We start from the raw sequence: 15470 nt of genomic DNA, 5'->3' as shown, positions 1-15470 counted from the left end.
GCCATAATTCTGTGTCTGGGTTACTGCAGGGAACAAAACCTCTTTTAATCTCCAGGATACCATCCTTCCAACCCCAGCCAGCTGTACACTGTGCGGGGGGCATACGTCTTCCAAGTCCTCTGAGGCCGTGGAGAAGGAGATGTGTCAAGAGCAGGTGTGGTCGGGCCGGCCCCGTGGCTTAGCAGTTAAGTGCGCGTGCTCCGCTACTGGCGGCCTGGGTTCGGATCCTGGGCGCGCACCGACGCACCGCTTCTCCGGCCACGCTGAGGCCGCGTCCCACATACAGCAACTAGAAGGATGTGCAACTATGACATACAACTATCCACTGGGGCTTTGGGGAAAAAAAAGGAGGAGGATTGGCAATAGATGTTAGCCCAGGGCCAGCTTTCCTCAGCAAAAAGAGGAGGATTGGCATGGATGTTAGCTCAGGGCTGATCTTCCTCACAAAAAAAAAAAAAAAAAGCAGGTGTGGTCCTGAGCTTCTGAGCAGCCTTATTAGCTGTCTGGTCCTGGTCTCATGCTGAAGCTAGGGCTTTGTCATCAGGAACAGAGCAACACCTGCAGGGTGGGATGCCCCTGCCAGAGCCCTAATTGAATGTAGTTGGCACTCCCCAGAAAGCGTGATAATTCCAACTGGCATTTGCATGGCACTTGAGAAAGGTGCAAAATTCCTGCTAGCCAACACAAAGACCGAAGACGCCTCTCTCTGCCAAGTCCTCAGTCTGGTAGCAGGGAGCCAGGCCGAGACAATGCTGGGTTTATCTCGCTCCCTCCCTCCTTCTGTCAAGCTTGTTGGGTGGCGGGCAGGTTGCGGCCTCTCCTGGTGTGCCCCAGGCCTCGTCTCTTTCACATGGGCATGGCCCCTGGAGACTCCAGACTCATTGGTGCCGTGTGTGCTTTACTCGGGCCCTCGTTTCTCTCCCTCGCCCTGACCCTCTGCCTGTTCTGCTGCACTTTGGTAGATCGATAAGGGCAGGGGGTAGTGGGAAGCGGGGAGGAGAGGTTCCCTGGGTGCTTGTTGAACCCTTTAAAAAAGTCTCCATGTTAAGCTATTCTAACAAAGGGTTTGTGTAGGGAGGAGGTTGGGACCATTGATTGGAATGAGTCCTTTTATTTTGATATCGTACATTGAAATCTATGGGACCTTACTGTCCCTGGAAGGTGAGTTGCTTTTTTAAAATAATAGCAACAACAAACAGCAGCAAAAGCGAACACATTTACTATGTGCTTATTACTGCCAGGCGCTTTACTGAGCGCGACACGGTTTAATCCTCACGCTGACCCCTGAGTTAGGGGTTAGTCTCATTTTACAGACGAAGAAACTGAAGCTTAGAAAACTTAAGAAATTTGCCCCAAACCACAAAACTAGCAAGTGGGGGAGCTTGGGTTTCATCTCAAGTAGTCTTTTGGAGTCTGCTGTCTTAATCACCATAATAGACATTTCCAAATAATATGAATTATTTGAGAGTTTTAAGGGCTGCTTTTTATTGTTCCAGAATTATTCCAGAAGGTGGGGTAGGGAAATAATATTTATTTATTTGTTAGGCATTTTACATACATTATTTGTTATTCTACCCATTTTTCTGACATGAAAAGTGAAATTCAGAGCGGTTAAGTGACTTTGCCTAAGATCACACAGCTAGTAATTAGTAGAGTCGGGATTTGAACCAGTTCAGTTTGACTCCACAGCCCAGGCTTTTTCCGTTACACACTACTGCCTTCCTAAAACAGTGACTATGACAATCCTTGGGGTTGGACTCAAAGTTGAAAACATCTTTCCTGGATCTCGTAAAGGTCTCTTTCTCCCTCTGTCCCCCGAAAGACCTCTTCTTTTGCCCACACTTCGCCAAGTGTTTTTCACACTTGTTTTATTCTTGGTCAGTCTTCTGCCTCAGCCAAAGACACACTGGAGCTTTGTTCTAGAAACCACAGCTCCTGGAATAGTCAGGGAGTGGGTCTCCCGTGGTGGGAAACAGAACAGCTTGCTCTGCTTGTTCCTTCAGCCCTTCCTCTGACCCCATTCCTTTCCCCATCCCAGCAGGCTTGTCAGGCAGCAGCTGTGCAGAGAGCTGGGGCTTGCCAAGCTCCCAGTGAGGGGGCTTTAGTCAAGGGCACCGTATCTGACCTTTGCACTCTGAACTCTCAGCCCTCCTGCTGCATTTTCCTCTGTTCTCTTTAACCTCTTCTCCCAACTCAATCTTAGTCTGTCCCCCTCAGGGTGAGGTGAACTGCCAAGTCACAGATTTTCTTATTTTTTCTTCCCAAGCCCAAGTTTGCAAAACTTCATAACCATAGGATTGGTGCCCCCTGCCTGCTGTGGGCAGCCACAAAGTGTCTCTGGGCACTTGGGGGTCTCCCTGCTAACTTGTGGGTCACTCTAGGCCCAGTGAGCACACACCCAGGGCTGGGGCAGGCAGACTCTTGGGTTGTATCCTGGCTGACCTGTTTGGGAGAGATCCCCTGATCTCCTGACCCGGAAGTACCTGAGTCCCGAGGCATGTGGCATCTCTCCCCAGCCCTCACATCCCTGAGCCTGGATAGATCCTTTCTGTATGAGCTCAGAGCCTCTTGCTGCTCTTGAAGCTGCCCACAACCTACTGAGTGAGGCAGGAATGAAATAGAACAGAGTGACCCTCAGACCAGAGGTCACTGAGTTTTCCTGAGATGACTATCCTCACTGTATCTGTGGGGCAGAGTTTTGGGAAAGGATGTGAGGCATATTGAAGGAGCAAACAGACTACCCAAGGCATCTCCTCAAACTTTTGTGGCATCAGGCTGAATTTTGTCGGCACTCCCCTGCCTGTCCTCAGGTCCTTTCTTCTTTCCTACCCTTTCTTTCTCTATCTTCTGAAACAAGTCCTGAAACCCCCTCTCCTTTCCCCATGATAATTTTCCCTCAAGTTGAAAAATTTCTTTGGTGTTTCCATCCTTCTGTGCCATTTCCTTGCTAGCCCTGGCCCCTTCTGGATCTTCCTCTGTGCTCCTTGCCACTGGTGGCAACCCCTGCCTCACCGAATGCCTTGGGGATGGGACTCACAGTGAGCAGAAGGGACAGAAGGCTGGAGACATTCTCCCCTTTTCTTTACCATCTTTCCCTGCTCTGTTCCCGTTCCCACAGAAATGGAACTATAACAAGAAGAGTGAGTGCCCTGGGTGGCTCCCTGATGCCAGTTCTCAGGGGCCATAGGGCAGTGATTCCCACATCTGGCTGTCCATTAGGATCACCCAGAAGCTTTGAAAATAATACAGATTTCTGGGTTCTTCTTCAGGCCTAGAAAGTCAGTGTTTCAACTGGGGATGCTTGCTGAGAAATCGATGTGATTCTGATGTAGTCAGCTTGCCCGTAGGTTGCTTGCACCCACTACAATGCTGAGGAAAATGGGCACCCTGCTGGGGGTGAGTGTGACGAGAGAGAGCAAAGGAGGTTGAAGGTGGGGGCGATGGTTAGGGAGGCAGGGAGAGACAGGTAAGGGACTGAGGAGCCTTGGACAGAAAGAAGCTGAGGCTTTGCTGTGTGTGGGAATTTGGAGCTTGATGTCAGTGGAAGGAAAGCAGTGGCCTGTTTGGGGGCTACTGGGGCAGGGCTAGGCAAAAGACAAGAAATGGGAACCAGAGCAGTGTTAGGACACTGCCTGGCGACGTCTGCGTCCATAGTTTGAGCTCCCTTGTGGTGCTCACGTCCTCTGAAGGCAGGATGTGCCTGGGGAGGGTCTGTAGCCCCAGGACCCCACCTCCTGCAGATCTGCAGGGTTGCCTAGTCCTGTTTGTCTTGATGTTCTTTCTCCTTGGGATGTTGTTCTAGCTGTTAAATCTAAATCATAACATGCACAGGCTCGGGAAGCCAGCTGAGATAATAACAGTAACAACCATACCCTGTGTTTAGCTGGAGAGCTATTTTCCCCCCGAAGAGTACAAAGCCCTTTACAGATACATTTCTGTGCGTCCTCTTGACTTTTCGTGAGCTGAGGATTACTCTTCCTGGTTTTCAGCCGAAGATTTTGAGGCATGAGGGGCAAAGCTACATGCTCGTGATGGCACTGACATTAAGCCCATATCCCTAGGGATCCTGTCCCTGGATTCCTCCCAAATTGGCCACACTGCCAGGAGAGCCTAGGAGCGGGGAACGTGGAGGCAGAAGCCAGCGCTGTGTCTCCATTATAAACTCTGGGAGCTAGGCCTCGCTTAGTCCTAGAGCACCCTCCTGCCCTCCCACCCATCTCCACCACGGGTCCTTCAGCTTTCTTCTGCGAATGCCTAATGCCTGTGCCATCCTGGTGGTGCCCGAGAAACTCCATCTAGGGCTCCGCGTAGTAGAGCTCATTGGGATGGCGGGGCTGCAGGGGCACCTGCATGGGCTGAGAGCAGGCTTCTCGCCATCCCTAGCCAGAGCCTGCTCAGCCATGGGCCTGTGTGCTCCCATGGAGCCCAGATGACCTGGCTTGCCTGGGGTGCAGCTTTCTTGCCTTTTCCCTATGTAGGTGTGGATGGACGCAGGCACCCAGATCTTCTTCTCCTTCGCCATTTGTCTAGGGTGCCTGACAGCCCTGGGCAGCTACAACAAGTATCACAACAACTGCTACAGGTGATTGGGGGAGTGGGGCTGGAGCCACAAACCCCCTCTCTATACTGTCCCTGCAGCCGTGCTAGATCAGGGGTGACTTGGAGGGTGCCCCAGCTCATGGATTTGCCTACTCCATACCCATCTTCACCCCACTTTCCAATGCCTCAGAGCTACCAGAGCTGAAAGGAGCCAACTGTCGCATGGGCAGGGGGATTGCTTCCAAAAGGATGGGATGGTTGTGGGTGGCTGGGAAACCACAGCAGGGGCCCAGGCCCCTGGCTAATTGAGAGGTTAGTAGGCTCAGGAGTGTAAGAAAGCCTGAGAAGTAGTTAATAATGTGTGCAGTGGAGCCTCCGTCTTGCCTCTTTGTACATTTGCCCCAGCGAACACTGAATCCTTACCCATTTTTACTTCATCCCTCCCCTATCTCATGTCCCCTCCCAAAGGTTCCCTCCAGTCTGCCTGGTTCATATCAGAGAATTTAAGTCAATTTTAATATTGGCTAAAAAAAATCATTATGCATTTCAAAATCAAATTTAGGTGAGTAAGAATTATTTGTTGCTTGGGGTTATCCATGCCCGTATCCTCTACGTTAGCATGCCAGACTGAATTGTGTCAGAGTGGTAGTGTCCCAAGAGGTGTGGTGGCAGTATGGTAGGGAGGGGAAGCTGTGTGGCAGTTTGTAATTTTGGGGTTTATTTTATTTCCTTAGAGCTCCATTCTTTTAGGACTACCTTGATTTATCCCAAGTCTGAGCTAATGGAGTCGGGGGAACCAACCCCTTGAATGCTCACCCTAATTCTGCCAGGCAGCCCCTCTGGCCTCTGTGAAGAGGCCTCTGACCTCTGGGACGAGAGTCTGCCCATCTGCCCGTGCTCCCCTGGGGTTTCTGTTGGCTCCAGACAGGAGGTCTGAAGTCCTGGCAGCCCCTCTCTGACCCTGCCTGTTCCTGCCTTCCCCTCCCGTCCCACAGGGACTGCATCGCCCTCTGCTTCCTCAACAGCGGCACCAGCTTTGTGGCTGGGTTTGCCATCTTCTCCATCCTGGGCTTCATGTCTCAGGAGCAGGGGGTGCCCATCTCTGAGGTGGCGGAGTCAGGTGAGTACTGCTGGGGAGGGCCCAAGGCAGTGGGTTCCGTGAGCTTTCCTTAAACCTTTGCCGCCCGGGATCCAGGGTGTTTCTGTTGTCACTTACGCCGTGGGTGAACTATCGTCACCTCTCAGTGGTGCATCTAGGACTTAAATAGGAATTCCAGCTCAAAGGATGAATGGGTATCCAGTGAACATTTTTCTTCCCACCCCTGGCCTCCAGTTCCTTATCCTGGAGGCAACCAATGCTATCGGGTTCATGTTTATCCTTCCAGAAATAGTTTAGGCATATATGAGAAAAATAATACACACACATGTATACGTACACATTCATACATACATACATTACTATTTCTATTCCTCACACCCCCTTTTAAAAATAACACCCTACATACACTGTTCTGATCTTGCCTTGTTTGGTTCACTTTAAAATGAAGCTCAGAGATAAGTTTATATGGGCACATAGAGTATCCTCCTTTTTTAAGTGACTGCCTTGCCACCACGCAGCATTGTTGTTGTTGCTTTTAAATAAAATCAAGGGGCCGGCCCGTGGCTTAGCGGTTAAGTGCGCGCACTCCGCTGCTGGCGGCCCGGGTTCGGATCCCGGGTGCGTACCGACGCACCGCTTCTCCAGCCATGCTGAGGCGGCGTCCCACATACAGCAACTAGAAGGATGTGCAGCTATGACACACAACTATCTACTGGGGCTTTGGGGGAACAAAAATAAATAAAATTAAAAAATTAAAAAAAAAAATCAAGGGCTCGTACCCCAACTGCGTAAGCTGCAAAGGTTCCTCACGCTCTTCTCCTGTGCTTGTGGGCCACTCACGCTCTGTAACAAGACAAATTTTTATCATAGCATTCACAAGCATACCCATTACACAGAGCACCGAGCACTGAGCAACTACCATCACTGATTCTTATTAAAAATGATAATTTTTCACTTTTATTAAGCACTTACTAGATGCCAGGCACTGTGGGAAGCATTATGCCTGTACTAGGCAGTGGAAAGCTGTGAGGCAGTACTGGTATTACCACATCTCACCAGTGTGGGAAGCAGGGTTTTGTCCAAGGTCACTCAGTCCTACCCTTTTCTTCAAAGGAGGCTTCCTGTTGATGAACCAAGGTGCTGGCGTTTGAATTTTTTCCTGCTATTTGAGCCAACTGAGGGGAACATTAATTTATTTGAGAGGATGTATGTCAATGGTATTCCGAAATTAATACCAGTTCACTCATTGTAGGGTGACAGAAAAGGCTCCAGGTGCAGAGGTGTCAAACTGGTGGCCTCAGGCCCAATGTAATCTTGGAGGAATTTTGTTTGGGACCATCTATTTTATGGAAACAACACAGCAGTTGCCTAGAGGCTTGATGGCTCCAGGTCTCATCAGGCCCTATCTCTTGCTCATTTTATACTGGGTCAGCTTCACAGATGGACACGGCCTGCCTGGCCCCCGAGCTCTGTTTAAGTTTGAAACCTCTGGTTTGGGGCAATAGATCTGGAGAGTGAGCCCTGAGGATTTGGGGTGGATATAACCCCTTTCTATTTCCCAAAGCCCTTTACACCCACAGACTCCAGGTTTTGTTCCTGCTGATGAGAATACAGTAGGTGGTACCTTGGAAATCTGGGGACCAGGGAACGGTTTGGGTGGCTTCTGCTGGTGAGGATGGTGGTGGTGCTGGTACCTTCCAGGTGAAGTCTCCTCTGGCTCCTATTACTCCATGGCCCACACTGGGAAGCCTTGGGATGGCATGTGGCCTGGAGCTGGCACAGGCACTGAGCTGTGTTCCTCTGCTCCTCTGCTGTAGGCCCTGGCCTCGCTTTCATCGCCTACCCCCGGGCTGTGGTGATGCTGCCCTTCTCTCCTCTGTGGGCCTGCTGCTTCTTCTTCATGGTCGTCCTCCTGGGACTGGACAGCCAGGTATCAAGAGGTGGCCACTCAGAGCCTGAGAGATGAGTGGTGTTTGTGGGCTGGGGGAGGGGAGCAGTGGGCATGAGGTTGAGCTCGATGCCCTGAGGGACTTAAAACAGTTGGGGACTGGGCCGATGTCAGGAGTGGGTGCCCTTCCAGGGACCAAGAGGAGTTTTGAAGGGTGAGTCCAGACCTAACCGTGCAAGGACAGCTCTCGGGACTTGAGACAGGGAGACTGGCTGAGATAGGGCTGATCCTGGGACCAAGAAGCCAGAGCTGGTTGATGGAGCTTATTTTGGGAGCTCTCTTTCCCTCCAATTCTTTTGCCCTCTCATCCAGTTTGTGTGCGTAGAAAGCCTGGTGACGGCGCTGGTGGACACGAAGCCCCATGTGTTCCGTAAGAAGAACCGGAGGGAGGTCCTCATCCTTGGAGTGTCCGTCATCTCCTTCCTGGTTGGGCTGGTCATGCTCACAGAGGTGCGGGTCTGGGAGGCCTGAAGGTGGGGACCCGGTGAGGAGGAGGAGCCAGTGGGCAGCTGCTGCCTGTCAGGGGGAGCAGGCCACTGTGGTTTCGGGTCGCAGGGCAGGCCCCCCAGGCTTCATGCCCTCCTTTCCCCACCGCAGGAAGCACAAAGTAGGCAAGTTCCTCCTCTGGCCTTTGCGCATTGACCACTTTCCTCTGGGGATGGGTGAGGGGTAATTTGGCTCCCCTGTAAGCTAAGAGGTATGAAAAGGATGGTTGAGAAGACTTGCATTAGGAAAAACTGCCTCTCCAGCAAGATCCCATGATATCCCCAGCAGCTGAACCAAGTTCCAGGGACAAACTTCAAAGGAAGAAACGGAACCCTGGGGTGCATGAGATTTTGTGTGATGTCTCAGGGAGAGGGAGGGAGATGGAGCTTGTCAGCTTGATAATGCTAATGACAGCCCCTATCCTGATCTTTCCCCAAAAAAGTGCACACTACGTCTTGGACTTCTGCATCAATCCCTAAATTTTCTCAGGGATAAGCTAACAATAGCTGTGTGGTTCATCTATCTTCCTTCCAAAAACAATAATAAAAAATAATTATCGTCACTATTGCCTAGTGCCTTACAGCTCACAAACTATATTCTATTTTAATATCTGTTTCCTGTGGTCCTCACCGGCTCTGCCCTGTGCCCCAAGGGTGTGAGGCGGGTGGGCTTGGGGTCAATCTGTCTGTCTCCTCTGGATACAGTTCTGGTTTTTGTCTCTTCCTGGGCAGGGTGGTATGTACGTGTTTCAGCTCTTTGACTACTATGCAGCCAGTGGTATGTGCCTCCTGTTCGTGGCCATCTTTGAGTCTTTCTGTGTGGCTTGGGTCTATGGTGAGTGACTCTTCCCCCAGGTCCTAACCCCAGTACTCGCCTCCACTCGAGGGCCCTTAGACAAAAGAGAGACATCCACTGCTCACATCCACCTTTTCCTGGGACTCCTCCCCTACTCAACCCCAAAAATCTCAAGAATCCTAAATTGCTACCATTGGAAGGGCCCTCCAGAGGTTGCCTTGTCCACTCTCTTGGTTATGCCTACACCCAGACCACCCCAGGTGGCCCCATATCTTGTCCTATCCAAACTTTTTCAACCTTTTAACAACTTTGATAATCAGAAAGTTATTGGGGCCGGCCCAGTGGCGCAAGCGGTTAAGTGCGCGTGCTCCGCTTTGGCGGCCCGGGGTTCGCAGGCTCGGGTCTTGGGCGCGCACCGCTTGTCAAGCTTCACTGTGGCGGCGTCCCATATAAAGTGGAGGAAGATGGGCAGGGATGTTAGCCCAGGGCCGGTCTTCCTCAGCAAAAAGAGGAGGATTGGCAACAGATATTAGCTCAGGGCTGATCTTCCTCACAAAAAAAGGAAACAAAAACAAAAGAAAGTTATTGCCTTTGCCTAAGCCAAGTTCTGCCCACAGCTGTTTATGCCTATGAATTCCGGAGAAGAGTTCTCTCCCAGCAGTGACTTGAAAAGACAATCATGATATCTTTATTTATTGGTCCTTGCCCATCCTGGTCTGTATGGTCCTGGTCCTGATGCTTTGGATGCTAAAGAATGTCCTTTCTCCCCATTCCTTCCTTCTCTTCATGGCAGGAGCTGGGCGCTTTTATGACAACCTTGAAGATATGATCGGGTACAGGCCATGGCCTCTTATCAAATATTGTTGGCTCTTCCTTACACCAGCTGTGTGCATAGTAAGATAACCTTCAAAGGGTGAAGCCAGATGAAGGCCTAGAGAAATGGTGGTGGCAGGAAGATAGATACATAGGCCGTTACCCCTAGGAGGGGCTTCTCTATGGGGACTGAAAATTATTTTAGATTTTCATTCATCCTCCCGTTGGATTCTAGAAAATGACAGCAAGATAGATTCTTCCTTTCCATTTCACAGAAGGATAAACTGAGGTCCAGAGCTGTCAGACAGTTTCACCAACACCACATTGTGAGTCTAATGTCACAGGCAGCACTGAAACCCAAGTGCGTTGGGCTGCTTATAATAATACTAATAATCACAGCAGTAATAATAGCGACAGGTATAGAGCACTTACTCTGTGCTGGGCACAAAGTGCTTTACACATTTTGCCCCCTTTAATCCTCACAAGAACCCCACAAAGTAAGAATTACCATTATATTCCTTTTACAGATGAAACTGAAGCCAAAGAGGTTAAGCAATTTACCCAAGCTAGAAAGTGGCAGAGAGCTAGGATTCCAGCCGAGGCACTCAGCCCCAGAGTCTGAGCCACACACCACTGTGTGCTGCTGCTTCTGGCTTTATCTGTGTGTCAGCAGTTCCCCTGAGCGTCCACTGCATGCAGGATGTACAGGGGGCCCAGGGGGAAGGGGGCATGACCCCTGCCCTTGAGGTACTCACAGCCCCACCTGATGGCACAGGAGACTGAAACACTGAAAACACCAGCAGGCACAGAACTGCGTCCTAATTGAGGGCCAACCATGTGTAAGGTGCCCAGGGGCACGGGGGCCCTCGAGGGACAGGGTAGGTATCTTGAAAATACCTGTTGAGGGGTGTGGATTTTGAGCAGAATGTGGATGGAGATTGGAGGCTGATTGGCCCAGATGAGCCTGGAGGCAAATCTAGGCTGGGAGTGTAAGTGTTCTCCGCCTGCTCTTCCAGGGGCGCTGGGGGCACAGAGCCCCTGCTCCCCCAGCCTTCTCTTCTCCTCTCACCCTCAGGCCACCTTCCTCTTCTCCTTGATCAAGTACACCCCGCTGACCTACAACAAGAAGTACACATACCCCTGGTGGGGTGATGCACTGGGCTGGCTCCTGGCTCTGTCCTCCATGGTCTGCATTCCCACCTGGAGCTTCTACAAACTTATCACCCTCAAGGGCCCCTTCAGAGAGGTAGGGAGTTAGCTGGCAGAAAAACAGTCAGAGGGTGTAGGAATCCTAGTGGATGAGGTAGGGTCACCTTGATGATAGGCAGCTACCCGCCAGGGTAAAAGCTGGTATACAGGAGGGCCAGTGAGCCTGGTGTGGGTATTGGGGAGGGACAGGGTGAGGGCTTAGAAGTCTCGGAAAGAGACTGGATGCTTGAAGACACAGGCTGTGATTATAGGGTTGCACCTGGAGGGCATGTGTGTCTGTGGGGAGGCAGGCAGGCGTAAGTGATGAGAGAAGCTGGTGGACTTGCCCCCCACTCCACCTCATGACAGCCACCTCCACTCTCCTTGCAGAGAATTCGCCAGCTTGTGTGCCCAGCTCAAGACCTGCCCCAACGGAACCGAGCAGAACCCTCCACCCCTGCCACACCCAGGACATCACTTTTCAGAGTCACAGAACTAGAGTCTCGCTGCTAGGGGTGGTCAGGCCCTTGGATGGTGCCTGTGAGCCTGGCTGTGGGGACAGCTGCAGGAGAGGGCAGAAGCAGCCCCACTGTGCTTCTCTGCCCCCTCCCCGGGGTAGATAAGACAAAAGGGGATATTTTGGAATCCACCTTCTGAGCTGGGGCTTCCCACCCCAACCTCCCTGCTCCAGGGGTGGCTGAACAGGTGTGAAATGCCAGTATCAAGAGCATCCCCTTTGCGACGGGCCTTGGGAAGCTGGGTGAGGATGGAGGGAAAGGTCTGTTTGGCTGCTGGGCCCTCTTACCCTTCATTCCATTAAATCCAAGTTCTTCCCACCGACGCTAGCAGTTCCGCCTGGTTTCTGCCCTCTGCCTTGACCACCTCCTCACTATAAAGCTGTGGCTTTAGAACCCCCCACCCCTGCCCCATCTGTCTTTCCCTCATCAAGTTCTCCTTGTGGACCGTGAGCAGAAGGGATTGCTGGTGGGCGAAGGGTGATGGGGCCCAGCTGAGAGCCTCTGTCATCAGCCACTCCTCTCCGTGCTTCCCTTTGAGTGCCCTCCTCCTTTGCTCTGGGGAGTGAGAAAGGCAATTGAGGGAAGCATAAGCCCTAAGTGGAGGAGAGAAGAGGAAAGAATGTGGGCTTCTTCTTGCCCACTTTTCCCTTGCTGGGTCCTCGCCTGACCCCGCTTGCCAAACCTGTGTGCGCGTGCCAGGACCTGGTGCCAGAGGCATAAGAGAGGGACAGCAGTGACTTTGCAGACCGGAGGCAGCAGGTCCGGGAAGCCCTGGCAGAGCAGGGCACTACCCCAGGCCAGCCAGCAGAGGGACCCTGCTTCCTTGGGACCACCTCCTTTTTCATCCTCCGCTAAGAAGAGTAGGTGCCGGATGTGGTCGCCGCCACGAGGGGAGGGACTGCCATGACCACGGCCCCACTGTCGGGGCCTGAGCTGTGCAGATGAGCTCTTGGGGTTAGGCTGCAGAGAGGATCCAGGTGGAAGGCAAAACTTGTCCTACCTCAGGGTCAGCAACCATGGCCACAGGTGTGTCTCTGCAGCCTTACCTCTGAGCGGGTGTGTGGAGCAGGGCCACACGTATCTGTGTGTGTGCCTGTCTGTTCAGATGGTTCTTCCGGTGCTGTTCCAGGAGAGCATCCGGTGGTTCTTAGAGCTGCAGACTAAGGGCACACTGTTTCCTGGGTGATTTTTTCGGTTTTTTACAAGTCACTTAGTGGGAAAATGCACTGAAATCTTTGCCAGTCTTCAGGTTTTGATTTCTTGTTGTTGGGAGAGTTTATAAAAATTAGAGATAGCAGCTCTGCTGTGCATTGGCCTTGGCTGCTCCTTCCTGGACAATGGCCAGTTGGGCATCCCCCGTGTGTGCCAGGGTCAATCACAGTCCTAAGATGGGAGAAATAAATCTGCTAGAAAAACATGCCAAAACCTGAGATACCACCCACCTGGCATCTGATGATATTTCCAGAACACCTACTATGCGGTGCCATGCTATGCTCATGACACACGAGGAGCAAAAATAGATACAATTTCTTAAACCAGAAATTGTGACAAATGCTACGAAAGGAAAGCAAAGTGCTATGAGAGAGAATAACGGGGGTATGGGAAGGAAACTGATGACTTAGGTGGGTGGTCTGGAAGGCTGTTCTGAGGGTGTGATATTTCTCTCTCTATCCATCCATCTGATCAGCCAGACTCTGCGAGGCCCAGGAAGGAATGTAGGCAGTCTGATAATGGTGATTCGCATTCTATTTAGGAGATTCATTAATGGTGGAATATAGTGTGAAAATAATCCATTGGCATAAGAATCGGGAGATGTGGGTTCTAGTCCTGATCTGCCTCTAACTTGCTGTGTTTCTTTGTGGAAGTTACTTGGAATTCAGGTCTTCATTTTTTTCAGACGGTGATAATACTGCATGCCCTCATGTTGTAGGGCTCAAATGAGGTAAGGGGTGTGAGAGCCCTTTCAGACACTAGGGGCCAAACGGTGTGAGGTCATTAAACCAGTTGTGGGGGATGGATGGGGGGAGCTGCTCTAAGAAGCCGGGGGGCTGACAGGCAACCATGTGAGAGAAAAGCTTCTGGCCCAGGTCAGGGTCAGGAAGGGAGCAGGAACACCTGGACTTGGGCTTTAGCCAAGGGAGTGAAGAGATGTGGGGGCAGGGCGCCTTCAGTCCCATTCCTTTCTTGCCAGAAAGGGTGCCAACAGAACCCTACAGTTCTCAGAGGAAGAAGACACAAAAGGTAGGGGAGCCCTCTCTTGTCTAGAGGCCACACCTGTTGGAGAAGAAAGGCAGAGGAAGAAAGGCTGGCAGAGAGAGGTTTGGGGCAAGTGACAGCTGAGGGGAGAGGACAGGTAACTGGAGAGTTAGAGACTGCAGTCCATGGAGTTAGGGAAGCAACTGGTTAGGCCCTGAGCCCACTGGGCTGCCTTGGGGCCTCAGATCTCATACCTGAGACCTTGCACACAAGTACACCCAGGTCTCAGATCTATACATGTGCACACACACACACACACACAGACACAGTCCCTCATCATCCTCAGATAAGTGTGCACAAACTCAGAGACACCACAGTCTGCCAGCATACTCTTTTGTAGAGGCTTGCAGTCCTGGCTTGGGTCTTACTTGCTAGCTATGTGACCTTGAGTAAGTTAACCTCTCTGATCCTTACTTTTCTGCTCTATAAAATGGGAATAATAATACTTACATCATTGTGTTGTTGGACTCCAGCGGAGGGTGAAGGGAGAGTTGCCTTGGAGACACATTTCAAGCAAACCCATCCTATTTCCTATGACTCCAGCCCCCCCCCCCCCCCCCACTTTGGGCTGTCAATGAAACAGAAAAGCCCAGGAAGAGTTCAGAGACATCTTTGCTGTCCCCTGGCTTCCCCAGCCCCAGGTGTCAGGTTGCATTGGGCCCCAGAAGCAAGGCTACACATTTATTAGCTAAGCATGTTTGCTAGGAGGCAAGAGAGAGGTGGCCCTAAAATAACCCTGCCTCCTGTGGCCCGAGGGTCCTGCTCAGCACCAGCACTACTGTCTAAGAACAGCAGGACCTGAGTCCTCCAAACCCTAGTCTATCCCCTGGTTCTGGGAGAGCAGTGCACTCCCAGAAAAGGGTAGACTGGGATCATTTTTTCCCTCAAGTTGTATCCATCCATCCATCCATCTGATAATCATTGAGTGCCTCTGCGCCAGCACTGTAGTAAATGCTAGAGGCAGAAATAAAGAATTGTGAAATATGACCCCCGCCCTTTAGATATTCGTGGTCTGGGAAACAGTTTGCTGCAGTGCAACAAACACAGAATTTTGGAGCCTAGAAGCCCAGGTTCAAATCCCAGCTCCCTCGTTTACTAGTGTATGGCCTTAGGACACATCACTTAGCTCTGTTCAGCCCAATTTTCTCATCTGTAAAAATGGGGCTAATAATTCCTACATTTCAAGGCTCTTGTGAGGATTAAATGAGGTAACATATAAAGCACCTAGCCTGAGTTAGATGCTCAGGAAACAGGTTCCATGCCAGGCTCTCTAAAAGCATGCTTGGGGTTAGAAGATGAGGGTGGTGAGGAGAACATTCTGTGGGGTTCAGTGGTTCTCACTGCATCAAGATACCTGATTCATTTAACCTATTTCCTCTCGACTCTGGACCCTTTCCAGCGTGGCAACAGCCCAGTCCTAGGCTTTCCAGATAATTTAGGGATTCCTACGTTTTGCAAAGATGGAGGTCTCTGGCCTCCAGGAGTTTACCAAATGGTCTGAATACCTCGTGGGGCTGGAAGCTGTGGGGCTTGGGAGGGGCTTTAGTAAGGGAGGGCCCTGAGTTAAAGGGAGGGCCAGGTCAAACAAGGCAGCTGTTCTCCCACAAGGTGAAGTTGAGGCGACAAGGCTGCTGGACCGTATGTACCCCCAGGTCCTCACAGAAAGCCTGACACATTGTAGGCATGAAATAAAATTTCTGAATGAACAAACAAGCTAGGAAATTCACCCTCTGCCCAGCCTGATTCTCTTCCCTCTCACTTCCCTTCATGGAGAGGCTGTGTATTTTGTTCTGGAATAGCTGCAGCTAGGTAATCTCGTGGACTTTGA

The 15470-nt window shown here is 51.3% G+C and overlaps 1 protein-coding gene across 1 annotated transcript in view; it reads left to right on the top strand.

The window, feature by feature from the left end:
* SLC6A13 (solute carrier family 6 member 13) overlaps positions 1-11667 on the top strand; it is a 37467-nt gene extending 25800 nt beyond the window's left edge. Inside the window, exons 7-14 of the mRNA XM_004438769.3 lie at positions 4479-4582; positions 5535-5659; positions 7456-7568; positions 7899-8036; positions 8804-8906; positions 9661-9761; positions 10756-10926; positions 11259-11667. Coding sequence (XP_004438826.1) covers positions 4479-4582; positions 5535-5659; positions 7456-7568; positions 7899-8036; positions 8804-8906; positions 9661-9761; positions 10756-10926; positions 11259-11381 — 978 coding nt within the window. The 3' untranslated portion in view covers positions 11382-11667. The remainder of the gene's footprint in view (positions 1-4478; positions 4583-5534; positions 5660-7455; positions 7569-7898; positions 8037-8803; positions 8907-9660; positions 9762-10755; positions 10927-11258) is intronic.
* Positions 11668-15470: the final 3803 nt, after the last annotated feature.

The sequence above is a fragment of the Ceratotherium simum genome, chromosome 17 (genome assembly GCF_057802395.1).
Source record: "Ceratotherium simum simum isolate JZ-2026a chromosome 17, ASM5780239v1, whole genome shotgun sequence".
In the NCBI taxonomy this organism is placed as follows: domain Eukaryota; kingdom Metazoa; phylum Chordata; class Mammalia; order Perissodactyla; family Rhinocerotidae; genus Ceratotherium; species Ceratotherium simum.
The sequence above is the reverse complement of the archived record's forward strand: the minus strand, read 5'-3'. Positions and strand labels throughout refer to the sequence as shown.